The 25,767-nt window shown below is 42.2% G+C and overlaps 1 protein-coding gene across 2 annotated transcripts in view; it reads left to right on the forward strand.

Annotated features, from left to right (window-relative positions):
• The window catches only part of fam189a2 (family with sequence similarity 189 member A2), a 124,820-nt gene that overhangs the window by 88,056 nt on the left and 10,997 nt on the right, over positions 1–25,767 (forward strand). Inside the window, exons 4-10 of one of the 2 annotated variants that reach the window (XM_069922353.1) lie at positions 1,899–2,033; positions 4,311–4,418; positions 5,945–6,078; positions 9,014–9,143; positions 19,644–19,713; positions 22,545–22,703; positions 24,970–25,259. In XM_069922353.1, coding sequence (XP_069778454.1) covers positions 1,899–2,033; positions 4,311–4,418; positions 5,945–6,078; positions 9,014–9,143; positions 19,644–19,713; positions 22,545–22,703; positions 24,970–25,259 — 1,026 coding nt within the window. The remainder of the gene's footprint in view (positions 1–1,898; positions 2,034–4,310; positions 4,419–5,944; positions 6,079–9,013; positions 9,144–19,643; positions 19,714–22,544; positions 22,704–24,969; positions 25,260–25,767) is intronic. The other variant, XM_069922363.1, reaches the window with a different exon arrangement.

The raw sequence follows: 25,767 nt of genomic DNA on the forward strand, positions 1-25,767 counted from the left end.
TTGGTCTTTAGTAATATTAGTAGATATGTTAAAGTTGAGGTTTGCTACTTTTAATGTTCAAGGTTTATACAGTTCGATTAAGCGTAATGATGAAGGACAGCTATGGTATTGATAAGAATTCTTTGTTTCTTTATTTTTAAATTTGATCTTTGGTAAAATGTGTGTTTGGTAGCGATGTGATTTTATCTGAAATGATTAAATTTGAGACTTTTTTTATGAAGGTACCAGAGAAGGGTTATATTTCATTCATGTATTAAATGTTATAGGATGGTATGGATAAAAAGGGTTGGGATAAATCCAAATCTGTATAAGATTAAAATACCTTTAGATCTTATAGTATCTTTATTGGGCAGTTTGCAGCCTCTGAAAGGTTTGGGATTAGATAAATTTCAACTTGCTTTTGTATACTTAGCATTATTTGTAGAGAAAAAATGTATTGTTAGTATGTGGAAAGATACAAATATAATTGATATTAATAGATGGCATAATGAGATGACATACTGTTTAATAATAGAAAAAATTACATATGTTTCACGTCATAACTATAGCTTTTTTATTAGTAAGTGGTTGTTATATTCAGAATATTTACATTTCGATTTATGTTGATTAGATTTTAATATGTATGTTTAATTTTTTCCTTCATTTTTTTTCCTTTCTTTATGACTCTCCTTAGGAGAGCTGGCTGAAGGGGGGGTTCTTTTTTCTTTCTGTTTTTGTTTTTTTTCTATAAAATATAACGTTCATGTTTTTGGTTTATTATTGTATATGTTATTTACTATCTGTATTTTGAACAAATAAATAAAGTTTAAAAAAAAACATCTCATTCAAAAAGCTGCACCTCTAATACTTCATCAACCTCTCCTAGCGTTAGACTGGAAGAGTAAGTGCTCCAATTTGTTTAAGGAGATGAGCCCACTGCCTTTTGACTCAGGATGAGAGTGTTACCCACTGAAGCCACAGCTATACTTGCAAGACAATGCATCATACTTTGGGATTGCCCATTAGAATTGAACAAGCAAACAAAAATGAGCTTTGGTTACACTCTTGAGAGTGGCACAGATTGGAGCAGGTGATGTAAGTCAGTCGATTACTATGATGTTGATGTGCAGTAGATGATTTCAAACTAAAGGCCATTCAAACATCTTCCACATTTGAAAATGATTCAGTTGCAAAAAAAACAGTAACTCTCATCCTCCCCCTGAAATCCATCTACCTATCACGAGTTATTTTGTGATAAACTGCGGGGAGAATTCCACTGTTCTCATTCATACAGGAACTCTTCATCGCCATTCTTTTTCTCCCACTGATGCAGCTCGACCCGCTGAGATCCTCCAGTAATATTTTTATTTACAACACAGTAGAAGCTGATTTCAACCATTGAAATCTATACCTCTCAATTACACCCCGTTAACCTACCAATCCCATATGTTTTTGGAGGGCAGGAGGAAACGGGAATATCTGGGGGTCACGGGGAGAGCGTGCAAGCTCTTTACAGACAGCGGTGGATTTGAACCCAGGTGCGTGGTGCTGTTATAGCGACTAACCACAACACTTAACTGTGCTGCTATGATTTTTTTTTGTGGATTTTTTTTCCCCACATTCCAGCAATTGAGGTTTCTTGTGTCTGAAATGCTTTGGACTATTCAAGATTTTTTGAGTTTACGTCTAGGAAATCAGAATTTGTTCCAGTGACAAGAATGCTACCCATCAGGAGAAATCACCCTTGTTCCTAAAAAAAATAGTGCCCTTTGAATCCTTCACATCATCTCTGAAAGCTTAACTTCAAGGAATGTTGATATCTGTAAGGTCATAATGCATTGGGGGTGGGTGGGTGTCAAATATTTAACTGTGAATTAAGCATAATCCTTATCTAATGTCTTTTTGTTTTTTTCTTATAGATCAAAATTGTTGAGGGCAGTAGTTGCTTCTGTTGTGAAGACAGCCTGTCAGCAAAATGCAGCAATAAGAAGGAGGTACTGATATTGTACCCAGTCCTTTCTGTGACCTGCGACACTGTTCGCCTTTTGCTTAAGGTACAGTTCCCTTATAATCCACCATTCAGTGGTGAATGATTAGAAAATCCTTCACCGGGATCTCGACTGACAATTAACAAGCCCAAGGGTTATTGGATCTGGGGGAAAAAAAGAAAATAGAATACCTGATACCGACATTTCCACCAGGATATCTTGTCTGGAATGGTGTTGGGATAGGAATTGACACATCCTGGAATCCCTAAAGAAATGGTACATCCTATGGAGGAATTATGGTCCAGATATCACTCTCTGCTGAGTCAGTAGCTAGGCAGAAAGAGAAACCACGTCACCTGCAGACTAGGTGAGTTAAAGGGAGGGAACAAAATCATGGCTAGGCTATTCAAACTTGGAGAATTTATTTTAATTTAACCCCAAAGTGGAAGTCTGAAACACTGTCCTCTAAAAATCTTTTAAGGTTTATGTTTGGCGGGGTTGGGGGGTGGGGGGGGGGCGGCGGGGTTACAACCCAAAAAAGAATTGCTTTTACCAGTCAGGAAAAGGCATTAATTTATCTAAGTAAGACCAGGAGAGAGGATTTAAGTTCAGCTCAGCCACACTCAGATTGAATGGCAGTAAACGCTTGACGGGCCAAATAACCTTGTGGTCCAATATCAGATGTGGGTTGTTGGCATTGCATCATAGCTATTCTTTATGCATTGGGCGGCAATCAGCTCAGAAAGCCAAATGCAACCCTTTCATTTCATGGCTACTTCAAGCAGAGGATTCCATGCTCTCAGGCAGAAATTAGGTTCCTATAGTTGATGTCCCTTGGCACGGCACAGACCACCAAAGATTTCCTATCTGACTTGCTCAGTTTCCTTTTCTGGTGCTTTTCAGTTGTGCCAGTCTCTTGTTGAGCACTGACTGGATTTTAAGTCACTTCCTTGTTTCCAAATATCTCCAATGCCCATTCTTACCTCTGAGATCTGCTCCAGCCTAACATCTCTCTCAGATCTGTGACGCCCCTTGTGATCCAATTGGCCAGTATAAGTTTCCCCTCAGCCTTCTATGCTTCAGAAAAAATAAAATGTCCTAGCCCATCCAGGTCCTTCTTATAACTCAATACCTAATATTACCCTTGTAAATCTTCCTTGCTTCCTTTTAGTCTATTGGTCGAATATTGGCAACTGGCAGAAGATTCGGAGGGCAATTAAGGAGAAATCCTTTCACTCAAAGTGCACTGGGGTCTGAAGATTTGATGGTGACAGAAAGCTTGCCTATGTTTACAGAGTCTTTGGATGTGTTGTAATCTGGAGAGCTGTGGATGGAGAGCTCGAGGTAGGATGAGGAAGAGCAGCTGCTTTTTAGCTTCTATTGATGCCATGGATGCATGGGTGGTCCTCATTGTTGGGAATTAAATAACACTCTGGTGCTGTATTGCCACTTGACAAAGACAAATTGCTCTGAAGATGTTGGAAAAATTTAAAGCATTGGTGTCTATAGCTCCTTGAATGTGGCAACACAAGTTATGAGGGTGATAAAGAAGGCATATGGTATGCCTGTTTTCATTGGTTGAGTATAAGAGTAAGGAAGTCAAATTGCAGCTATATAAAACATTGATTAGTTCACACTTGGAGTATTGTCTGCAATTCTGCTGTCTCTTAATAGGAAGAATATGAAGGTTTGGAAAGGGTACAGAAGAGATGTACCAGGATGCTGTCCAGGTTAGAGGGTATGAGTTATGGGAGAGATGAGCCAAACTTGAGATTGTTTTCTCTGGAGCTTTGGAGACTTGTAGACGTTAATAACATTGTGAGAGACATTGACAGGGGAGATGGTCAGAATCTTTTTCCCAGGGTGAAATTGTCACATACGGGAAGGTGGGCTGAATTTGAAGGAGATGAACAGGGCAGGGCAATTATTTTTTTCATAAAATGCTATGTGCCTGGATAGGGCTGCCAGAGAGGATGGTGAAAGCAGACACAATACATCGTTTATGAGGCCTCTCAATAAACATGAATATGCAGCAAGTAAAAGAATACGGGTATGTATTGTGTGCAAGGAGCAGAACCTGAGTTTTATGTTGGCATCATTTATGATGTAGACTTGATGGGCCAAAGGGCCTGTTCCTGCCCTGCATTGTTCTGTGTAGTACATAGCAGGTCAGGCACCATATATGGAGAGAGAACCTGAGGTAGTGTTTCAGGGTGATGACATTTCACCACCTCTTAACCTGAAATTTTACCTGTTTCTCTCTCTCCACAGATCATCTATTATATTTCCAGCATCTATGGGATTCCACTTGGGCTCCTTTAATTGTTGCCTTTTGTTTTCCAGGACCTCCTCTTTGCCATTTGCGTGCTCAACGCATTGACCACCACAGTGTGCGTCGTGGCTGCAGCCTTACAGTATCTGCAGATATTCGCAGGCAGGCGACCTCAGGCGGTAAGCTTCACAAAATGGAGACGTTTATTTTCAGCCAAGGCCACTCCTGGTAATGTCAGATCAATGGCAGGCTTGCTTCTGAGTCAGAAGGTTGCAGGCTTGAGTTCTTTCACAGAGAACCTGAGCAGCAAATCCAGACAGACACTCCCAGTGTAGTGATGACAGAGTCCCTTCCTGCCAGAGGTACTACCTTCCAATTGTTATGCCTTGTCTGCTGTTGGGTGCATGTAAAAGTTTATGGGGTGTTATTTTACAAGAAAGCAGGGAACTTTCCTTTAGTTGCTTTGCCAATATTTATCCTCCAACCAACACCCCTGAAAAAAAGAGTCTGATTATGTACACTGTGGCTTCATTTGAATGCAGTGCACAAATTGGGTGCTTTATTTCAAATATACATAAGTGGGACCTGTTGTGGAAAAATCTTTTAATGAAGGTCCCTTTCTGAGAGCTAGGCCTCAGCTGAGCTGCCAAACTCAGACCATCCACAAATTGGAAGAACAACCCCTCAAATTCTGTCTGGACACCCTCCAACATTGACCTCTCCAGTTTCTGTTAGGTGCCCCCCGACCCCATCTCTCCTTTCCCTATCCCTCTGTCTCCTTTCCTCTGGCTCTGCATTCACAGAGTTACCTCCCTCCTCCGATCAATTCTCAGCTTTTCTCCGCTGCCCTCATATTCACGCCCACTAGAATCTCTGATGGCTGTTCAAGTTACCATATATTCATTGTCTGAGATTAGAAGATCAAACCTTTGCTATTTCCATTTAAACACTTCCCTAACATTTTAACCTTATTACTTCCAACGAAGAAAGTCTCAGTCTGCCTGCCTACCCCTGTCTCTTTTCCTTTAGCTCTCCACCTCCTTCCCTTCCCTCTTCAATCAGAGAGCTACCCTCTACCCAGCCTTTCTTTTGCCCTCCACCCTCCCACGCTATGACCTGTTGGCCTGTGCTCCTACCCCTCCCCCTTCTTCCCTCCACCTTTTTAAAACCGGCACCTGCCTGCTTTTTGCTCATACCTTGATAAAGGGATCTGGCCAGAAATATTGGTTATAGATCTCTGCCTCCTTTGGATGCTGCGAGAACTGCTGAGTTTCTCCAGCAATTTTGTGTATTTAGCCTTTCTGAGGGATTTCTGGCTACTGGCCCAAGGAAAGATGGGATTCTTTACAAGTGGACCCTGTTCTTTGTTATGCATTATTGTGGGAAATTGACAGGGAGTACCTTGTTCTGATGGAATATGGTATTGTTTAATCAGTTTGTACTAAACCAGCATTCATTGCACCATCTTCTTGAATTGCTGTAGTCAGTGCGCTGAAGATTCTCACTGGTAGGTCAGGATTTAAACCCAGCAACCAAGAAGAAACAGTGACATGTTTTGAAGAAAGGGCGGTGCATATCTCAGAGGGGAATCTGCGCGTGTGATGTTCCCTTGCAAGTAATGGGGATCTGTGCCCCACTCTCTACGACTTGTACCCACGCAATGGACGCACATCTCATGGTTCTATTGCTTAATGTGTCTTGTCAGATTGAAACCCAGATTCCCCAAGAAGAGCCGGAAAGTCCACGCCAGATTCCTGATCCGGACGAATTTGTTCCACCCATTCCACCACCTCCGTACTTTTCCACTTTCTGCTCCTATAGTCCCAGGATCAATCCACGGTAAGGAGGGTTGTGCCTTTCAATCATTTGTAGTCACTGTTTTCATCGTGAGGGACGCAACATGTCCCAAACTAGCAAAGTGCCAGAGATTTCTACAGGTCACTAAAATATAATGGATGGAGCACTAGAAAATAACAAAAAAGGCCAATAAGTCATCCTTTATAATTAGAAGCTCAAAGATCAATGGGGAAGAAGTTTTGTTGCATCTGTACAAAGTATCATTTAAATATAGAGTATTGTATACAACTCTGGACTATGCATCTTAGCAAGGATAAGAAGGCTTATGGATTAACTAGAACATGACCAGGGCTCGAAGATTTTGAGGAATGGTTGGCAAAACTAGACTGGGAAGCCCTGGATAATTTATAATTTATGTTAATAAAGTGAATTGAAAGACAGGGTGTAACCCATCCAGGTTTGGTGAAGATACAAAGCCAGGTGCAGAAGGGTTGAACTGAATAGAGTGGAGAGTTTGTATAGGTTGAGTGAACCTGGAGGCATAGATTTCCAAATTTATCTGAGTCCCACCCTCCATCCAGTTCCATTATTTCCATATGTCCTTTCCATTCTCACTTTTCTCTGAAAATGAAAACATCCTCTACCACACCAACCGCTCCCCCCCCCCCAACCCTCACTGTGGTCCTGTGTCCCCATCTTGCTAACCTTTTGTCCGGTATCTAATCTTCTCTTAGTGTCTTCCCTACCTTCCCCCTCCTCCTTTTTCATGCATGCTACCTCCTCCTCCTATTCTCGTCTCAAAAGAGGTCCTGATCTGAAACATTGACTTTTTTTCTCTGTGAATGCTGCCTGACCTGTTCTGTCCCTCCAGCTCCTCACTGTTTGCTCAAGAGTAGAGGATGACACAATGAGGAATTAGAGAGACTTTCCTCCAATTATAAGAGCCCCAGTGAATGCACGTTGTATGTGTGAATCAGGAAGATATGCTTACAATAGGAGGAGTGCAGAGGGATTATCGGGTTAATTTCTGGGATGGTGGGTTTGTCGTATGTGAAGAGATTAAGCAGGTAGTGCATTTATTTTTTAGTGTTTAGAAGAATGAGGGGTGATTTCAGTGGTCTATGGGAGCTGATATCCTGAAAATGGGTCACAGTCTCAATAAAAAAAGGAGTTGTACATTCAAGACTAAGATGAGAAGAAATTTCTTCACCTAGGTCAGTATTTCTCAACCTGTTTAAAAATATGAGCACTGCAGGTGAGACAAGAACTAGAGGTCATGGGTTAAGGGCAAAAGGTGAGATATACAGAGAGTAGTGAGGGTGTTGGATGAGCTGCCAGCTGAAGTGGTGAATGCAGGCTCAATTTTGACCTTTAAAAAAATCTGGTTAGGTACTTGAATGAGAGGGATATGGTCTGGGTGAAGATCAATCGGACTGGGCTAAATAATAGTTTGGCATGGACTAAATGGGCCAAAGGGCTTGTTTACGTGCTGTGGTGTTCTATGCAGTTGGGACAATGATAAACGCGTCTACTTCCCCATCAGCCCCCCTTGGGCTTTCAGCATCTGCAGTTCATGTCATCACCCCCAGCAGAACTGTGTCATCGCGGTGTTTCCCACTGCAACATTGTGGCAACACAGGAGTCTGCAACAAGGTGGTTAACTTAATTTGGATGCTTTTTTGTTAAAAATATAGATTTAATTAACCTAACAGACAAAGAATTACTGAGCCACTCAGCAGGTTAGACATCATCCATGGGTAGAAAGGGTTTCAGGTTTGGACCCTTTATCACTTCTATCCATGGGCACTATCTGACCTGTTGAGTTCCATCAGCAATTGCAATAAACAAATGCGCTGGAGAAATACAGCAGACCACACAGCATCCGTAGGAAGGAAGTAAGGGGTAACCAATGTTTCAGGCCTGAGCCTTTCGTCACTCAACCACACCATCTGCAGATCTTCTTGTTTAACTTGCTCCAGAATTTCTTTGTCTGCTCAAGATTTGAGCATCTGCAGCTTTTGTGTTTTTCATAGATAAAACACAAACTGGAATTGGGGAGATCAAGCAAAAGGGAAAAACACAAATGCAGCTGATATAATGTAAGGAATTTGTAAGTTTTTCCCACGTCTGCATGGATTTCCTCCTGGTGCACCAGTTTCCTCCAAGCCTCCAAAAATGAATGGGTTTTTTTTGTTTGTTGATTGGAGCATTTGGTTGGCACGAGCTTGTGGGCCGGAAGAGCCTGTTGCTATGCTGTATGTCTAAATTAAATAAAAATTAATAAATAAGTAATATGTAAAACAAAGTTGTACATTTGATACAAATTGTAAATCTGTGGAATTCTCTCCCCTTTGAAGTAATGGAGGCTTAATAGTGTCTGGATCAGCAATGATCTTACTGAATGGTGGAGCAGGCTTGATGGGCCAGATGGCCAACTTCTGCTCCTCTTAGTTTTTTTTGTTATGATATAAAAAAATCTATTTTCCCATGAATGCAAAACAAAAATCCCATCAGTGGTGTGGGACAGGGCTCGAACTCACCAACTCCCCCCACACCACTGGGGTCGTGTGTTTGTCTTGGGTGGTCCACCAAAAGTATTGGAACATTTTGACTGCAGGTGAAAAATAGCTGAGAACCTCTGACCTAGACTGCAGCAAATATTTGGAATATTGTACTGAAGAGAGCTTTGGACACTCTGACATGGAATATATTCAGGGCAGAGATTGATCGATTTTTAGAAATTAAGAGAAATCAAGGGATGTCATGTTAGTTCAGTTTAGGAAGCTAAAGGAAAAATCAACTGTGATCTCGTTGAGTTCATGTCTGCAGATCATGAGACTGCCATAAATGGACCATAATCCATTCACCAACATCAGTTGGTCCCAGTAAGATATTGAAATCTAGTGGCCCAATTTGTTGATTTGCCTGCAGCTAGCTGAACAAAATCCAAAACATTTCTGCTCATCTCTTGTTTCAGAATTCTTAGCAACGATGTAATTCCTGTGACACATATCTACACCTCCAGGATGAAAGGGATTGAAGTTTTTTGTCCGGTGGAGCCACCTCCCCCATACGAAGCTGTTGTGAGGGACCAAACTAATGAGCAGGTACGTCAGAGAACAGAGAATGATTGGAAAATAAGTGGCAAGGATGTAGTCCTGGGAACACCAATCTACCTGTCACTGAATGCTTTCATTACAGGTTGAAAAGACTACTGTATATACTTCCGTAAAAGTAGTAGAGTTTATGGACCATTTTTTTAAGGTTAAATTTATGGGGTCAATTATTACATGGATACTACATTTGACCGCAGTAAACTCCTGCATCATTTGTGGCTTTGGGAATTCTGATGGGTGGGCGGCCGGGGCCGAGTTGAGAGTCCATGGTTGAAGTATTGGGAGCTCCAATTGGCAGGCGGATGGGGCCAAAAATATTGGGGGGGGGGGGAGTTTTCTTTTACACATGATATATGGAATATACCAGATTTTGGGGCCAAAAATAGGAGGGGAGAAATCGACCTTGATGTGGTATCTACTTTTGAGTGAGTAAACTTATATATGGTATTGCAAAATTCACCAAAGCATCTGACTTGCTGTCTATAACCAGCATGCTCTGGGGTTTTTTTATTGCTGTTGGATAGGATTGAATACAGAAGTGGTGCTCAACTTGTGTTGAGCATTTGCTAAACCAATCATACATATTTCTGGCTGGCATGCTTTAGAAAGGGCAACAGGGTTTTAGCATCATTATGCAAAGCAGGAGGCTACTTCATCCATCACATCCATGCTCTCTCTCTACAGCAGAAAAGTCAGGGCTATTCTCCCCTTTTTTCACTCTGTGCCCACCAATTGCTTATCCCTAATCCCTATCCAATTCCCTTTTGTAGTTCCTGCTTGACTATAAAATAAAAGAAGGCCTTTCTTCCCATGAGATGCATGATGAGCAGTCTCATTTCCCCCTTTTCTATTTCAGTGCAGGCCTGCAACTTGTGTTCTTTCACATGCCCACTAATGCCCTGTAAATATTTTGACAATACTGGGAGTAATTTACAGACTCCAATGAACCTACCAGCCCACCTTTGGGATGTGGAAAGAAACCAGTGTACCAAGGAGAATCCCATGCAGTCCTCCAAGTACCAGAGCTCAGGACTGAACATTTCAATGGAGTGGTGGGCCTTTTCCACTTCATTGACAGAGTTCCGGACAGAAACCACTGTGCTTATAACAAGTTTCCCTCACCAGCCCCTGTACCTTCAACCATCTCACTGAATCTCTTGTATTAACTTTGAATCATCTGCTAATGGAAATGACTTTTACCTGTCTCTACCAGTCACAGAGACAGGGTAGGGGTAAGTTAGATAGTGATTTCCATCTCTTTTCCCTCAAAAAGAAAAATCTGTGGAGCAAGCTGATAAAGGTCTTCAAAATTTAACAAGATTAGAGGTTAATTCCTATTGTATGAAATGCCAAGAAACACCAGCAGATGAAAGAAATTGGGTAGTAAATTTAGAAGACATTGTTTTTCCCTGGGAGTGCTGAGAAAGTGAAGTTCACTCCTATGGGGTGGCTGAGGTGAATTGCTGAGATTGCATATCAGGAGAGGCTGTGTAAATGCCCCACGGAGAAGGCAATAAGGAGAAACGGTGATGTTGGGAGGAGAATCACAAGCATTGAAGAGTGGCCATATGAAGAGTGACCTTCAAGAAAGGTTTTTTTAATTATTTTTTATTTTTCATACTGTGAACCATATCAACCAAAATATGTACAAACGTATCTCATTAAATTTACACAGTGGTCTTCCCCACCCCCCCTTTCCCTCCATCCCCTCTACCCACCCCCCTCCAAAACCCATAAATATTCAACATATACAATACAATAAAACCATAAAACAATATTTTCACACAAAGGAAACCTTCAAGAAAGGTTGAGGAGGAGATCATTCCTTCCCATTGCTCCTTGATCAGTTTTATTAACTTCCACGTCATTAGTGACCTGGGAATTGGCACAGCCATGCTGAAGAAGGTACATTCACCAGTCCAACAATCATATATACCCCCACCAGACACCCAATTCCAGGTTGACCCACAATGATCATCCTTAACCCATCTTCCAGTATTTATAGGTGAGACTTCAATTGATCCCACACAAGGCATTGGCTAAAGGTTTGAGAAATTGTCAATGATATGAGGAAGCAGAGAGATTTATAGAGTCATACAATGTGTAAGTCCACCCTTCAGCCCAACTTGACTATCCTGACCATAATGTCCCACCCACTCTAGTTCCACCTGCCTGTGTTTGGCCCATATCCCTCCAAACCTATCCAATCCATCTACCCATCTGATTTTTTTTCTTAAACATTGCAATAGTACCTGTCTCAACCATCTCCTACAGAAGACCCTTTCATACACCCACCACCACCCTCTCTATAAAAGGAAATGTTACTCCTCAGGATCCATTTAAATCTCTCCCACCACCCCCCCCCCCCCAAACCTCTGTCTTCTGGGCAAAAGACTGCATTCACCCAATCAATTCCTCTCACGATTTTACATACTTCTTTCAGTTTACCCCTTACACTCCTGCGTTTCAAGAAAGTTTTAGGAGGGGAATTCCAGAGTTCAGGAACTATTGTTAATACAGCAGCCCAATTATGATGTAATTAACCATTCCAGAGCCAGAGGAGAGCTGATGTCACGGAGGGCTGGAGGACAAAGAACGTGGAACATTACAGCACAGTACCACGATATTGCACTGATCTTGTATAAATCTAATTCTTCCCTCCCTCACACCCATAACCATATCTCTTACATCCATGTACCTACCTTATAGAGTCTTTTGAATGTCTCTATTTTACCATCCTCCACCAGGAAGTCATCAGTTATGTAGAGCAAAATTGTTTGAAAACGAGGGTGAGAATTACAATCAATTGAATGAATGTTCTACTTAAATATTAACCATTCCCCAACCATAATTTAGTGTAACATCAAAACATCCAGCAATTTCCAGAGTGGTTCAATGAGTGGAGCCATACCTTACAGCTCCAATGGCATGGGTTCATCCTAACCTTTGGTCCTATTCTCCCTGTGGCTGGCGGGGGGGGGGGGGGGGGGGAAGGAATTGGGGTGCAGTGGGAGTGGTTCATCAATTAAAATAATATATATTAATTTAGAAATGTAGCATGATAATAGATCTTTCTGGGCTATAGTCTGTGCCATCCAAGTACACCAATTAACCTACAAACCCCATACATTTTTGGATTGTGGGGAGAATGTATAAACTCCCTACAGGCGCTGTCCTGCCATTACCATATGCTAATCGTGCTGCCCTAAGGATTTCTTCAGGATGAAGGCAAAGGTTACATTATTGGCATGTAATGCTACATTTAGAATGTAACATACATGACATTCTTTAACTTTTGTCTACCTTAACGCAGACAGAGAGTCGTCACTTTGTCCAGCACCCCTCACAGAAACCTACAGCACTGGTGTTCCCTCCAAGTCTCCCCTCCAAGTACTAACCTGCTTAGCTTTTGAGATCAGACAATCCCAGGCACATTCAGGCTATTAGTTTCCCAAAGATGTGAGCGTTTATGGGTCAGTTAGCATCTGTAAACTGCATTTAGTGTGTAAATGAGTGGTTGAGTCAGTTAGTGGTAATGAGGAGGAAAAAGATGGGTTAGGGTAGGATTACTGTAAAATGGGTGCTTGAAGGTCAGCACACACGTTGTGAAGGGCCTCTTGCTTGCCTTCTGACCCTATTTCAGCTATCCCAAGCCCAACATCTAACCATTTATCATCTTTCCTGACCGTAGGAAATGCTGAAGCGCTTTGCATTCACTGACGTACTTTTTGAAATGCAGTAGTAAAAGAAATGCATCTGACAATTTGCCTGCTGCTGACTTCCACAATCAGCAAAATGTTAATGGTGAGGTGATTTAATTTTCTTTTAGAAATATCGATATAAAGATGAAGGATACTGGGGAGAATCCATTTGCTCTTCCTTAGAATAGTTTCTCAGCAACTTTACATCTGCTTGAGAGAGTTAACAGTGCCTCAGTTTAAGGACCCATCAAAATTATGTTTCTTACAACAGTGTGGCACTGTTCTGGACAGCAGGCCTGGATTGTGTGCTCAACACTCCATAAGGACCCAGTTTTTAACCTCTAGGTGGATTAGTGGCATTACTTTGTAAAATTTATTTGGACGTGGGATATGGTTCTCATTGGTAACATTGGCCTTTAATATCCATCCTACTTGCTCCTACTCTATGGAGGAGTTATCCACATCAAAGTCGTATGTCAGCCAGACTGGGAAATGACAGCACATTTCTCCCTTCTAAAGGACATCAATGAACCAGAGGATTTTTTTTCCAACAATTCTTTAATCTCTTGATCAATGAGATTTGCTTTAAAAAAATTCCTGGTTTTATTTAATGGCATGAATTTAAATTGCCTGCTACCCTAGCAGGATTTGAACTTATGTCATTGTGTCAATACTCCACGATTTGAACAATGAGCACATAACATTGCTGTGCTGTGTCCTGGGTGATGAAAGCCATCGTAGGGACTCATCTTTTTCCACTCTCCTTTCAATCTTTTCTGACTCCATATTCAGCACCTATGGGCTTTGGTAGATGCGGGATGTGCATTTGCCAGTTGCTTGAGACTGCATGTTGTGCGATTGGTGAACTAAATGCTAGGGTGTACCAATTTCAAACTTTTATCTTTTTTACCTATCTTTCTGCCAGTTGCTTAATGGGGATTTTACTGTATTCAGTTTGTTTCTGACGAATCATGAGAGAGTTGCAACAATTTTAGGCACATTCAATAGATTTTAATGTAATAGCAAGTTTTATCTGTAACATGGCTTACAGCTGTAGGAAAGGCAAAATGCAGATGACTCACTTGCCCCACTGCTTGAGTTTGCTTTGGAATCCTGATGATTTTTGCAGCTCTCACATGACCCTGACAATGACTCTGTGTTTGGTCTAGTTCCTGCAGCCTCTGGCTCAATGGTCACATTGCATTGCCTCAGTGAAACCGGGCAGGAGGCAAGAATCGGTCCAGAACACTTCCCTCTCAAGCTGTTTTCCCCTTTCTGCATTTGTGGTTGACAGACAATCAGGAGAGTGATTGTGCCGCCTGTCGGTGTTTTTCGGTTTGATGTTTGGAAGGAGGGTGAAAGGTGATGGGCTGTCTGTACTGATGCCAGTTTTACTATTGTACTCTTACAATGTGGAATCTCGGCATTCCACGGGATCCACAGGCAGAAGGAAAAGGAAGTGTGTTAGCAGTTGAGAGGAACCAGTATTACCACTCCCCTGCAATTTGCTGCTTTTGTCTAAAATTCCCTCTTTAGCACCGAACTTCACCAGTTTGCAGTTTTTAAAAAAATCTCTTCTTCATTCCCATCTGTGGTCCTGGCTCCTCCGTTCAGTGTAGCCTGTTCCAGTCTGACATCTGAGATCTCTGCGCCCTCCACTCTGTATGTCCCTGAACGTAACAGCTCCAACATTGGCTGTACCCACCAATGTCTTTGGCACTTGGATATCCATTCCCAAACCTTCCTGTCTCTCCCCCTCTTCCTTTAAGATATTCCTTAAAGCCCATGAACTTTCAGCAAACTGCCCCAATACTCCTTGTGTGGTGAGTTGGTGATCTCTCTTTGATAACAGTCGGGCAATGCTTTGCAGTATTTATGATGCAGTTGTGCCAGCACTTAATATTTTTCCAGCTCTTTTAATTCCTGAGGGTGACATTCCACACTGACCTTGTCCCAGCTTACACCAAACCCAAGCAACCATTTCTGATACACAAACTGTAAATGTGCATCAGTAAATCAAAGATTTTTTTTAATTTTAGAGATACAGCTCTGTAACAACCCTTCAGGCCCATGTGCTCATGCTGTCCAATTACACCTAATTAACCTACAAACCCCATACATTTTAATAACAGGATTTAATTAATGGTCAGATGATTATTGCTCAGGTCTACTCTTTCAACAAAAAAAATGCAGACGGGAGACTCAGGCTCCACAAATATCTGGGAGAATTGACTCGGGGCAGCAGGAAGGCCAGATGTCTGACCTTAGTTGTCTCTCCATGAACAACCTCTGATTTCTTTCCCAGAGGTTTTTACTGAAGTTAATTTTTAAAAAAGATGCATTCTGGCTCACTGAACAAATATGTTTAAATAAAAATAAAAGCTTGCGATTGTAGGAATTTGCATGTGTTTTTGAACATTCTTTCAGCCAATTAGGTGCTGTTGATGTGACATGTATGAACTTTGGCAGCCAACTTGTGGCACAGCAAGCTTCATCAAACAACAACAAGGTCTGTGTCACATATTTTTAGCGGTCGGCTAGGAATGGGGGTGCCAGTGCTCCAAATTCTCTTGTAAGTGAACACATTTCCAGGAAAGTCCCCAAACGTTCAAAAATAATGAACACGTCTACATGCAGCCAGGAATGGAAATAGTGGTTTCAAGCAAGATTCGAGAATCATCCAGTTGGTCTTTGAGTTTTCTGATTGTCTGTGGCAAGGTGGGACAAAGAGGATCAACAGTGGGTGACCATTGATGGGAATAAGGGAGAGGGGATGGAGCAGAAAGGGACCTCGTGTAGTGAGGGTTCCAAGACTATATCCATCCTGTGATGTTAAATGTATGAATGTATAAAAAAAAAGGAGCCAGGTGTAGCCGCCCCGGTGCCATCATCAATGTGATTATGGCTGCTTCTCATCTTCCGTGCCTGATTCAAATGCTCCCTATGATCCAACCCTCTGCGGTAGAGAATCCCAGACATTCAGCAACCATCACTAGAGATTGTTTCCCCTCATCTGGGGTTTAAATGACTGCTCTCTAACCTGGTAAACATGTCTGCTTGTTCAAGATTCTCCCATGAGTTTAAACACCCCAACATTTACCCTGTCTGGCTCCCTATTTTACAATTACATTTCCTCTCATTTCTCTGAGCTTAAAATAATATAATCTAGGAATTTACAGAACTATAGATGGCAAAGACAATGTGGTCAGTTTAGAACAGGTCATACTGAATGGCTTGGCCTATTTTTCATGTGTAAAACCTGACCCAGTATGGTCAAACATCAAGGTCACAGTTTCTACAGTGATGTTAAGACAGTAGACAGGGCAGGCTATGAGGAAATTCCACTCAGATCTTTTAAGCTGGAATGTACTGCTGTAGAAACAATTACATGAATGTAACTAACTGATGGCCCTTGAGGTCAGAGAGCTAAAAATAAAAATTACTTCAGTTAGTATCAATAGGCCCAGGGCTGTGCTCCTGCCAAATTCTAACATACAGATACTAATCTTTCTTTACAGCAAGTCCTCTGAGGCCAGGGGCAGCTGACAAAATTCACAGTGATGGATGAAGTCCTGATTTAATTGCCCCAGACATTGAGGCTCCTTTTGATGCTGTACAGTCAAACTCGGTTGGCTGGGTGGTGGCCCAGCAGTTAGCACTCTTACCTCTGAGTAAGAAGGTTGAAAGTTCAAGCCCCACTTCAGTGGCTTCATCACATAAGATTGAGTCATGACATTTCAGTAAGATTGGGGTATAAGTAGGATGACCAATGGGGATTTTTGGAGGACACAAAAGATGCAGGTACTGGAGTCTGGAGCAATGAAACAAACTGCTGGAAGAAATCAATGGGCCAAGCAGCATCTGTGGAGGAGAAAGGATTTTTTTTTTTTGTTGGTGGGATTATAGGAAGTTGGGTACCAGGAGAGAGATAGTTTGAAAGAACAATCTCCAGAGTTGATTAATAAAGAGTGGTGCTAAGGGAGTTTGGTATTGCTGGAAATGCTCAACCAGATCTACTAATTACTTCTGTTAAACAGTGTTTGCCACCCAAAAATGTCCTTGCAGAGGTACAGACCTCAAATATGTTCCCAGAACAGTGTGGTTGGACCTTCCTATCTGACATTGGGTTTTGCCTGGTTCCACAAAAGTTTGATTTGCATGTGCAACAGGTAATCGAGAAGGAAAATTGAGGTGACCTTCATTGCTTGAGAGATTAAATTTAAGAGCAGGGTGGTTCTCCAAATCTACAGGGTACTGGGGAGATGCCTGGTATACAACTGTAGTCTCACAGAATAATACAGCACAGACAGGCCATTCAGCCCATGATGTTGTGCCAACAAATGTAAACCTACTCCGCAACAATCTAATTTTTTTCTATTTCACAATTATAACCCTCTTTTTCTCTCTGGAGAGACATCAGCCAGTCTTTAAGTGCGTACATAATTTACATTTGGGTATTAGCACCCACTGTGTTTGCTCCTTAGCAGAAGGAAAAGCAGATCAAATGTCCTGTCCTTTATTATGGAGTTCAGTTGGCCTCCTTAACACATCATAGAGCAGTCTGGATTGCTCCTTGGGCTAAGAAGCTGAGATTAATTGTATACCTTGTAGTCCAGGTACTTGGGTGGGGATGTGTCTGGACTTTGATGAGGTTGCAGTCTTGGTGAAGCATCCCCTTCATTGATGGGACTCAGAGAAGCCCACCATGAGCATGGGTCTGCCATGTGGTCCTCTTGTCTATCTATGGCATCACAGATGCCAATAGTTCATCTCTTCACTGCCTATTGAGGGTGAATCCCTAATGGAAATCAATTATGTCACTGAAGATAAGAATGTACCTCCACATTAACTGTGAATGGTGTCTGGAGTATTCAAGTTCATTGCCATGAGTACCAAGGTAAATGAAAAGATTTGTGTGGCATTTGGCAAGTTAACCTCTGTATTACAAGTAGAACACTATAGTGAGTGTAGAGAGAGATCAGTTAGTGCAGAGAAAAGGCAACATTATTTTTAATAGTGTGAGGTTCATTTAGGAGTCTGATAACAGCAGGAAAGAAACCGTCCTTCAATCTGGTGATGTGAATCTTCTCTACCACGGGAGGAGGGAGATGCATGTGTGACTGGTGGGATGAGTTCTCTAATTTGTTGGCTTCTTTTCTGAGGCAGTGCAAACCACAGATGGAGTCGATGAGGACAGAAAGTGCGCATGATGGTCCGAGCCGCAGGTTCACGGCTCCCTACAGTTTCTTGTGATCTCGTATTGCAGTGATGCATCATGAGAGGATACCTTCAAAGGTGCTTTTGAAAGTGCTCTTATGCAGCAGATGTGCGAAATGAGAACATAGAGAAGTTGTGTCTTTCTGTACCATCACAGCAACTTGATTAGAGCTCTTCAGGTTATTGGAGGTTATTATGGTTGAGAACACAAAGCTGAGGAAGTTATTTGGATGCAGAAAGCTATGGAATATCAGAGCCAAGAAAGGTGTCAGAGTCATGCCATCTTTAAGTTAGTTTCAGAGAAGCTAGTTAATAAAAGCTGGTTGTACTGGTGATATTTGAAATTATGCAGCAGATGATTATTAGACAGTGTATTGTCTTTTGAGCAAGTTTTACACCAGAATATGCTTTTGGTTAACAAATTTCACCCATTTCCAAGGCTATGTGCTACAGGAAAGTTGGGGGTCAGATGTTCCACTGGCACAGAGCCCTGGAAATGAATGAAATTTGGGTTTACTCTAGATTATTGGCAAATTTCAACTCCACTTCACCAGTTCTCAGCTGGGGAATTTTTAAGCTGCTGCCTTTTGGAAGTGTCACTAAACTGGGACTTTTCTGTTCTGCAAGGTGAATGTTAAAGGTGGTATAGTATGGCTTTGAGAAAGAGCAGAGAAGCTTTCCTGAGAGTAATTGGGAAATATAACATGGAATCAGGTCCTTCATCTTACTAATGTCCACTTATTTATTGAGACATACAGCATGGTAACAGTCCCTTTCAGCCCATGCCATTCTTCAACCATTCACTCTTACATGTATCCTATTTTATTCCCCCACCTTTTCTATCAGTCATCCGCAGATTCTATGCGCTACAAAGTTAGGGTGTCAAAACCTTGAAGGTGTGGGTTTAAGATTAGAGGAAAGAAATGAAGAGAAGCGACAATGTTGACCTGAGGGGCAACATTTTTCACACAGAGTATAGTGGGTTTATGGAATGAGCTGCCAGAGGAAGCAGAAGAGGTGGGTACAATTTTAACATCAACAAGATATGTAAACCAGTACGTGGACAAGAAATACAGGGGAATGGGTCTTGCTTGGCATGGATAAGTTGGGCTGAAAGGTCTGTCTCTGTGCTGTAAAACTTGGCTAATTTACAGTGGCCCATTAACCAACCAACCCACACTTTTCTGATATGTAGGAGGAAAATGAAGCATCTGGAAGTGCAAACTCCACATGGAAAGCATGTCAGAATCAAATCTGGGCTCCCAGTTCTGTGAAACGGCAGCAGGATTGTCTCTTTTCATAATGGTGACTTGTATATCCACTTGTGTGTGCAGAAACTGATTCAGATTGAAATTTCATGATGAGACAAGAACTTCGGCACTGAAGCATCAACCATTGCTCACATTGGAACTTCAAGTCACCTTTTTGATTCTGTGTGAGAGTGCAATCAATCAACACTATTTGTTTTCGCCCTCTCAATGTAATAAAACATGGTGGAATTTTAAATACTACCTTGAAGTTGCATGGGATCTGAAGGGCCTTTGGTTTTAATGTGACAGTTTTGTGTTGCCAGGTTTCAAGCTCGCTGAACACCAGGACAACAGATGCAGAACTGGAGCGAACAACGTGTACAGCATCTGACGGTAAAGACAGCAATAACTGCAATCTTGGCTAATACCTAACCACAATTGGCTACATTTCTGGAGTTTTCATCGCATGACCTCTTGCCACATCATCCACCATTGGTTGGCCAACACATCAATCAATTATTCTGGTGCTCTGCCCATTTCATGACCCATCTGAATGTAGGCATTCTCTTCTTCATTACTGCCAGAGTCTTCACCATCCATTGAAAGGTTCTTTCCTTCCCACCCATGACTGATATTTCTACAATCATGGTCAAAATAGTTGAGGTGAATGTCTCATAGTTGTAAAATGATTCAGGAGGCCATTTGGCCCATTGAACCCATGGTTGGTCCCAGGTTGAAATTCTATTAGTCATATTGCCCCCCCCCCCTTATCCCTGCAACTCACCCTCTCTCCTACATGACCCTCCTGACTCATTCTCACCATTAACCTGTAGGAAGAGATCATTCATGGAATAACCAGCATGTTTCCAGAATATGGGAAGAAACCTTCTCAAGTCACAGAGTGAGCTGCAAACTCCACATGCTCAGAATCCAAGAATAGGATTGAGCCAGGCTTCTGGAGCTGTGAGACAGCGGCTTCAACAGCTGTGCTGCCTTGCTGCACTATTCTGGGGAGGGGGGGAAAGGAGTAGAGAGACAGCATTCAACTGGGTTGTTATGTCCTGGACAGTGTTGACTTCTTGACTGTTGATGGAGCTGCTTTTGTCCAGTCAAAGTCATGCTCCTGAGCTTCTACCATGAAGGAGGAGGTATAGAAGCATCCACATCAGGACTGCCAGGCTAGGAAATTGATGAACAGTATTCTGCAACTGAGTAAATAATTCATTATTAATTCATATTATTCATACATCTAAATAAATACATATGTATTTTAAATTATATCTTTAGGTATATATGTGATTATTATGAGCTGTGAATGTGTGTGTATACTGATCTGGAAAAGTGCTTTGTGGTCTGGCTGTATATGTGCAGTCAGATGATAACAAACTTGAACTTATACCTTGTGGATGATGGAAAAGCTTTAAGGTATCTTTTTATGATGGTAAGCTACTCAAAAACATTGCAGAATGCCTTATCCCCCATCTGACACCAGCCAGTCTGTGAAGAGCGATGAGGTATTTTGTTTTTCAGCATCCAGTTGGGCTTTCTGAAAGATCACCAAAGCAGATTCAACAGAGGGCTCCTAAAGATAAGTAACTGCCAGGCCAAGGGGGAAATTATAGGTGTCCAGGGACATTCATGGATATTTCATGAATGAGCTTTGTTATTAAGGTAGCCCAACTTTGAAGGGTCGAATGGTTTCATCCTGTGCTGTGAAATTACCTGCACTGTCATTTTAATGCTTTTAATATATATTTTTTACTTTCTCCTGCCTCCATTTCTGAAAGCTGCTGGTTCCTTCGAACACTACAGTACAGGCCTATATATTCCTACCAAAAAAAAATTAAACCCTTCCTACCTTTTATTTTTCTTTCATCCATCTAAGAGTCTCTTAAATATCTCCAATGTTTCAACCTCCTTACCGGGGCAGAATGTCCAGGGTGACCTGTGGCAGAGAGCCCCCTGAATGGAGAGAGTCCATCCCGTGGGAACTGAACTCGACAGTTCCTCTGTCTCAGAAACTCACCCCGTCCCCCATGTAACAAGCATAATCATTCACCTTGTCAAGCCCAATCCCATCTAGAAACCGAACACCTTGTGTTAAAGCCTTTGAACCGATACACAGTGTACTGACAATGACCACATCAGCAGTGCGAGTATAAGACAGCTTTAATAAACTAATATGTACAGTAAGAGGTCTTGTCTCTCTGCAAGACAAACCTGGAAGGCTAGACTGTAGCTCTGGACTGCTTTATATACAAGGTCACCGGGATGACCCCTGGTGACCTAGTGGTATAATTACATATCACCACACACAGCTCTTTGTTCTCTATCATTATCAACTGAGAAATCACCATTTTAAGGACCTTCTTTCCTGATTCATGGACAGTTTCTTTCCTGCAGTCATCAGGCTCTTGTTTTTAAAAAAAAGCGCACTAAGTATTCTATACCCTGCTCTCCCACCTTGTGTTGTTCCCCCCTCCCCCCCACCACCTCCAGTGTAACACTCCCAGATACTACCCAACAGTGACAGAATGGATAACTGATGCACCCTTTTGTGATGGTTTCTTTAATTACTTTGGAATGTTTCAAATGCTTTGTTGCTGGTGTCTTAGGGAAGTGACAGCCTGTATAGCACAAGTCAATTGCACACAATGCTGTGATGTTGTTTGAGGGATTAACTATGCACCATTTCAATGGGACAGTACCATGAGTTAAACCCCTCCACCCCCCCCCCCCCACAGCTTCAGGCACCCCTGTTCAGTCCTGTCCTTGGGTGACACCTGTGTGAGGGAGAGTGTGCAGTCTGTCTGTGGTAGTATGAGTTTTGGTGTGCTCGAATGTTGGGGCAGTGTGTGGATAATACGTATTGGGTACTTGATGGTCAGTGTGGATTTGTTGGGCCAAATTGCCTGTTTTTTTTGTATTGTATATAGGGAAAGAACACCACTACTCTTCTTCAAAATAATGGTCAAAGTCCATCAAAGAGGGCCTCCCTTTAATGAGCCCTCCAATGCTCTGTACCTTCGATTGTACAGAGTTCCCTCAGTCTTCCTCTGAGATATCAGTCTGGGGATTCTAGTGCTCCAAACTCCAGAGAGAGACTTGAACGTACAACAGCCTGATTTAGAGGTGCAGGAATCACCACTGGTGAGGATGTAGTGGTGGTGTGTCTGGCATTAATGTATATAGAGTAGCTGATTTTTCCTTATTGGTTTTTGCAGACAGTAATGTTCCGAGCTGCTCCCTCAATGACCCCCTGCAGCTGTGTATAGTGCATCCACCCTGGAGCAGGAGTTCCGAAGCAGGATCCAGGAAGACGAGCAGGTCTGGTCTGAGGAGATCAAACAGTGACCCACTGCTCCAGGAACTAGTTATAGAAGGTAATAAATTTTGTAGGTAGAAAAAAAAAGTTGAACATTTCAGAATCTTTTTGGGATTGAAATTGGGGTACCAACAATTCCCATCTACTATAAACAACATACAAGGTGCGGGGAGGTTGCAAAAGATTTACTGAAATTATACCAGTATTTAGACGTATTTGTCAGGTAGGTCTGAGCAGACAGGAATTGTACAGGAAAGTCTGCAGCTGCTAGGATTACAGTGCAATACACAAAAGTGCTGGAGAAACTCAGTAGGTCATGCAGCGTCTACAGGAAGTAAAGGGTAACCAATATTGTGGGCCTGAACACTTTGTCAAGGTATGAGCAAAAAGCAGCCAGGTGCCTGAATAAAAAGGTGGAGGGGATGCGGAAGGAGCACAAGCCAACAGGTAAAAGACCATGGGTAGGAGGGTAGAAGACAAAAAAGGTTGAGAGGCAATGGTGAGAGCGTAGCTCTCTGAATGAAGAGGGAAGGGAAGGATGTGAGGAGCTGGAGGAAAAGAGACAGGGTAGGCAGGCAGACTGGGACTTCTTTGGAAGTAATAAGGTTGCACTGTGGTCTGATAGATGCCTTTAAAATGTTAAGCAAGTGTTTCAATAGAAATAGCAAAGGTTTGATCATCTAATCTCGGACAGTGGATGTAGTAACTTGAAAGGCCATCAGAGGTTCTGAATCTTTCATCTTAAATAAGAATTAAAACCTCAACTTGGCTGAGGATTTTTGAAAAATTACATTTTTAAAAGGTTGGCTTTAGTAATGAAACCCATGTAACCTGCCAGATAGTTTTGAAAATCTACATGGTTGACTGTTGTTGTTCAGGGATGGAAATCCACTATCCTTACTCTGTCAACCAAAGTGGCACTTCATCCTTGTCTTGCAGTTCAGGGGTAATTAGGGATGGATAATACATTCTGGCATCTTCTAACACCTATTGTATTCCTTGAGTCAAATTTTGTTTGATAATTGTTTGGGATGTATTGAATGTTGAAGGCACAGTATGGTTGCAAAGACTGATTATGAATCCGTTAAGTAACTGGGAAGGTGGCTGATCCCATCTGCTCATCCCATTTACAGGTATGGCTGAGATATGAATATCAATGAGCACCTTCTCCCTCCCGTAGATGGAGTTTGAAGGAGGAGAGGTAGGAGTCAGGTTTGGATTAAGCTCCTTTGTGAATAAAGGATTGTAATTTTATTTCCCTATCCCACAGTTCAGTAAATAATTGAACCACAGCAACACATTGCCTTTTGCCACTTCTGCGAACTGTACAATGCCCACTTTTGAACCCATACCAACCCTTGGCAAATGTGTGCTCAGCAATGCTTTGAAATTCTGTTATGGGGCTCCAGGGCTGCCTGTGGAAGAGTTAATAGGGAGAGGAAAGAAATACAAAGCCCTGATATAAAAAGATGTAAAGCTCTCGTTAGACCTCTCTTGGAGTAGTGTACAATTTTGGGTTTCTTATTTGAGAAAAGATGTGCTGGCGCTGGAGAGCATTCAGAGAAGATTTACAAGAATGATACCAGGAATGAAAATGTTAGCATATGAGGAGCAACTGGGAGCCTGTACTTGTTGGAGTACAGAGGATGGGAGGGAGATCTCAGAGGCATTTTGGATGCTGAAAAGCCTGGACAGAGTAGATGTAGCAAGGATATTTCCCATGGTAGGGGATTCTTGGATAGAGGGCACAACTTCAGGATAAAAGCGCATCAATTTAAAATAAGGACAGAAAAATTTATTTGTCAGAGGTTGTGAGTCTGTGGAACTTGTTGCCACAGGTAGCTGAGGAAGGCGGAAATGGACAAGTATTTGATTAGTCAGGGCATGAAGGGTTACAGGGAGAAAGCTGGGGAGTGAGGAGCTGGATCTCCTCATGAGCAGATTTGATGGGCCTACATTTGCTCCTATATCTTGTGAATATGAGAGCTCCTCTTCTCCAAATCTTGGCAAAACTCTGGTAGGATCTGCATGGAGTCCACCTCTTCAAACCATTTGGGATTGAAAATGTGGATCAACTTAAATGAATGATTCCTTTTGATGCTGCTGTAATTTTCCTACAATTGCTGAAGATCATCTTTCATTATCTCTCCCCTCCCACCACATCCACTTTGTGCTGGAGCCTGCATGAGGGAAGGCGGCTGCTTAAGCCGAGGTTTTTCCACATTCCTGCACCCAGCCCCTGCCTCTACTCCCCTGAATTAATTCACTCCTTCCTTATCCTTTGGTCAGCCTCTCTCAAAAATGCAGCTTGTTCTTTCCCTCAGAATTGGTGGTGAGCTGTGAGGCAGCGACGCAGACTGACGAGCGGTCAGAGGTGCAGGCTGTAACCTTGCGCAGGGGACGCAGATTGAGAAGCTCGAGGTCAAGACCGAGGTCATTAGTGGATTACACCAGCTACAGAGACACCAAGTTATTGGTAGCCAGCTTCTTGAAGCATTCATCATGCAGTATGACCCCAGAGGTTCAGGAGCTAGTGGATAATATCAGGTCGGTGTTACAATCGGATGAGGAGCACATGGAAGAGGCTGTAGCAAGTGCCAACATCCTTGACCAGGTAAGATGCACTCATTATAACTTAACCACTCACTGTGTGGTATCATCATTTTGTTCAGTAGCTTTGTTTAAAAATTAAATGAGCATGGAGATGCTTTTAGCCATAGATTAACTGTATTGGTCCACATCACAGCAAGAATGCGAAACACTACAATGGGCTGATGAAATGGATGACACTCGTGGAGACTGGTTTTGCTCTGTAGTTCATTCACCACCTAAATGCATTGATTCCATATCAATCAGTCACTACTGCCAATGTTTCTCTCTGCCCCAACAGCATTGGGGGGAGAGGAAATGGGGCCTGAGGGAGGCCGAAAGAAATAGATGAGGCGTGGGGATTGCAATTAATGCTAGATGTTAAATTTGAGAAAAATACACAGTCACGTGCAGAAAAATTCATCCTCGTGTTAAACTGTGCTGAATATTGAGGTAATCTGTTGGTAGTTTTCATGTCCATTTACCAACAAATCAGTCAAAAAATTTTAAAACATCTTTTCAACATTATAATA

This window comes from Narcine bancroftii, chromosome 1 (assembly GCF_036971445.1).
Source record: "Narcine bancroftii isolate sNarBan1 chromosome 1, sNarBan1.hap1, whole genome shotgun sequence".
Classification (NCBI taxonomy): domain Eukaryota; kingdom Metazoa; phylum Chordata; class Chondrichthyes; order Torpediniformes; family Narcinidae; genus Narcine; species Narcine bancroftii.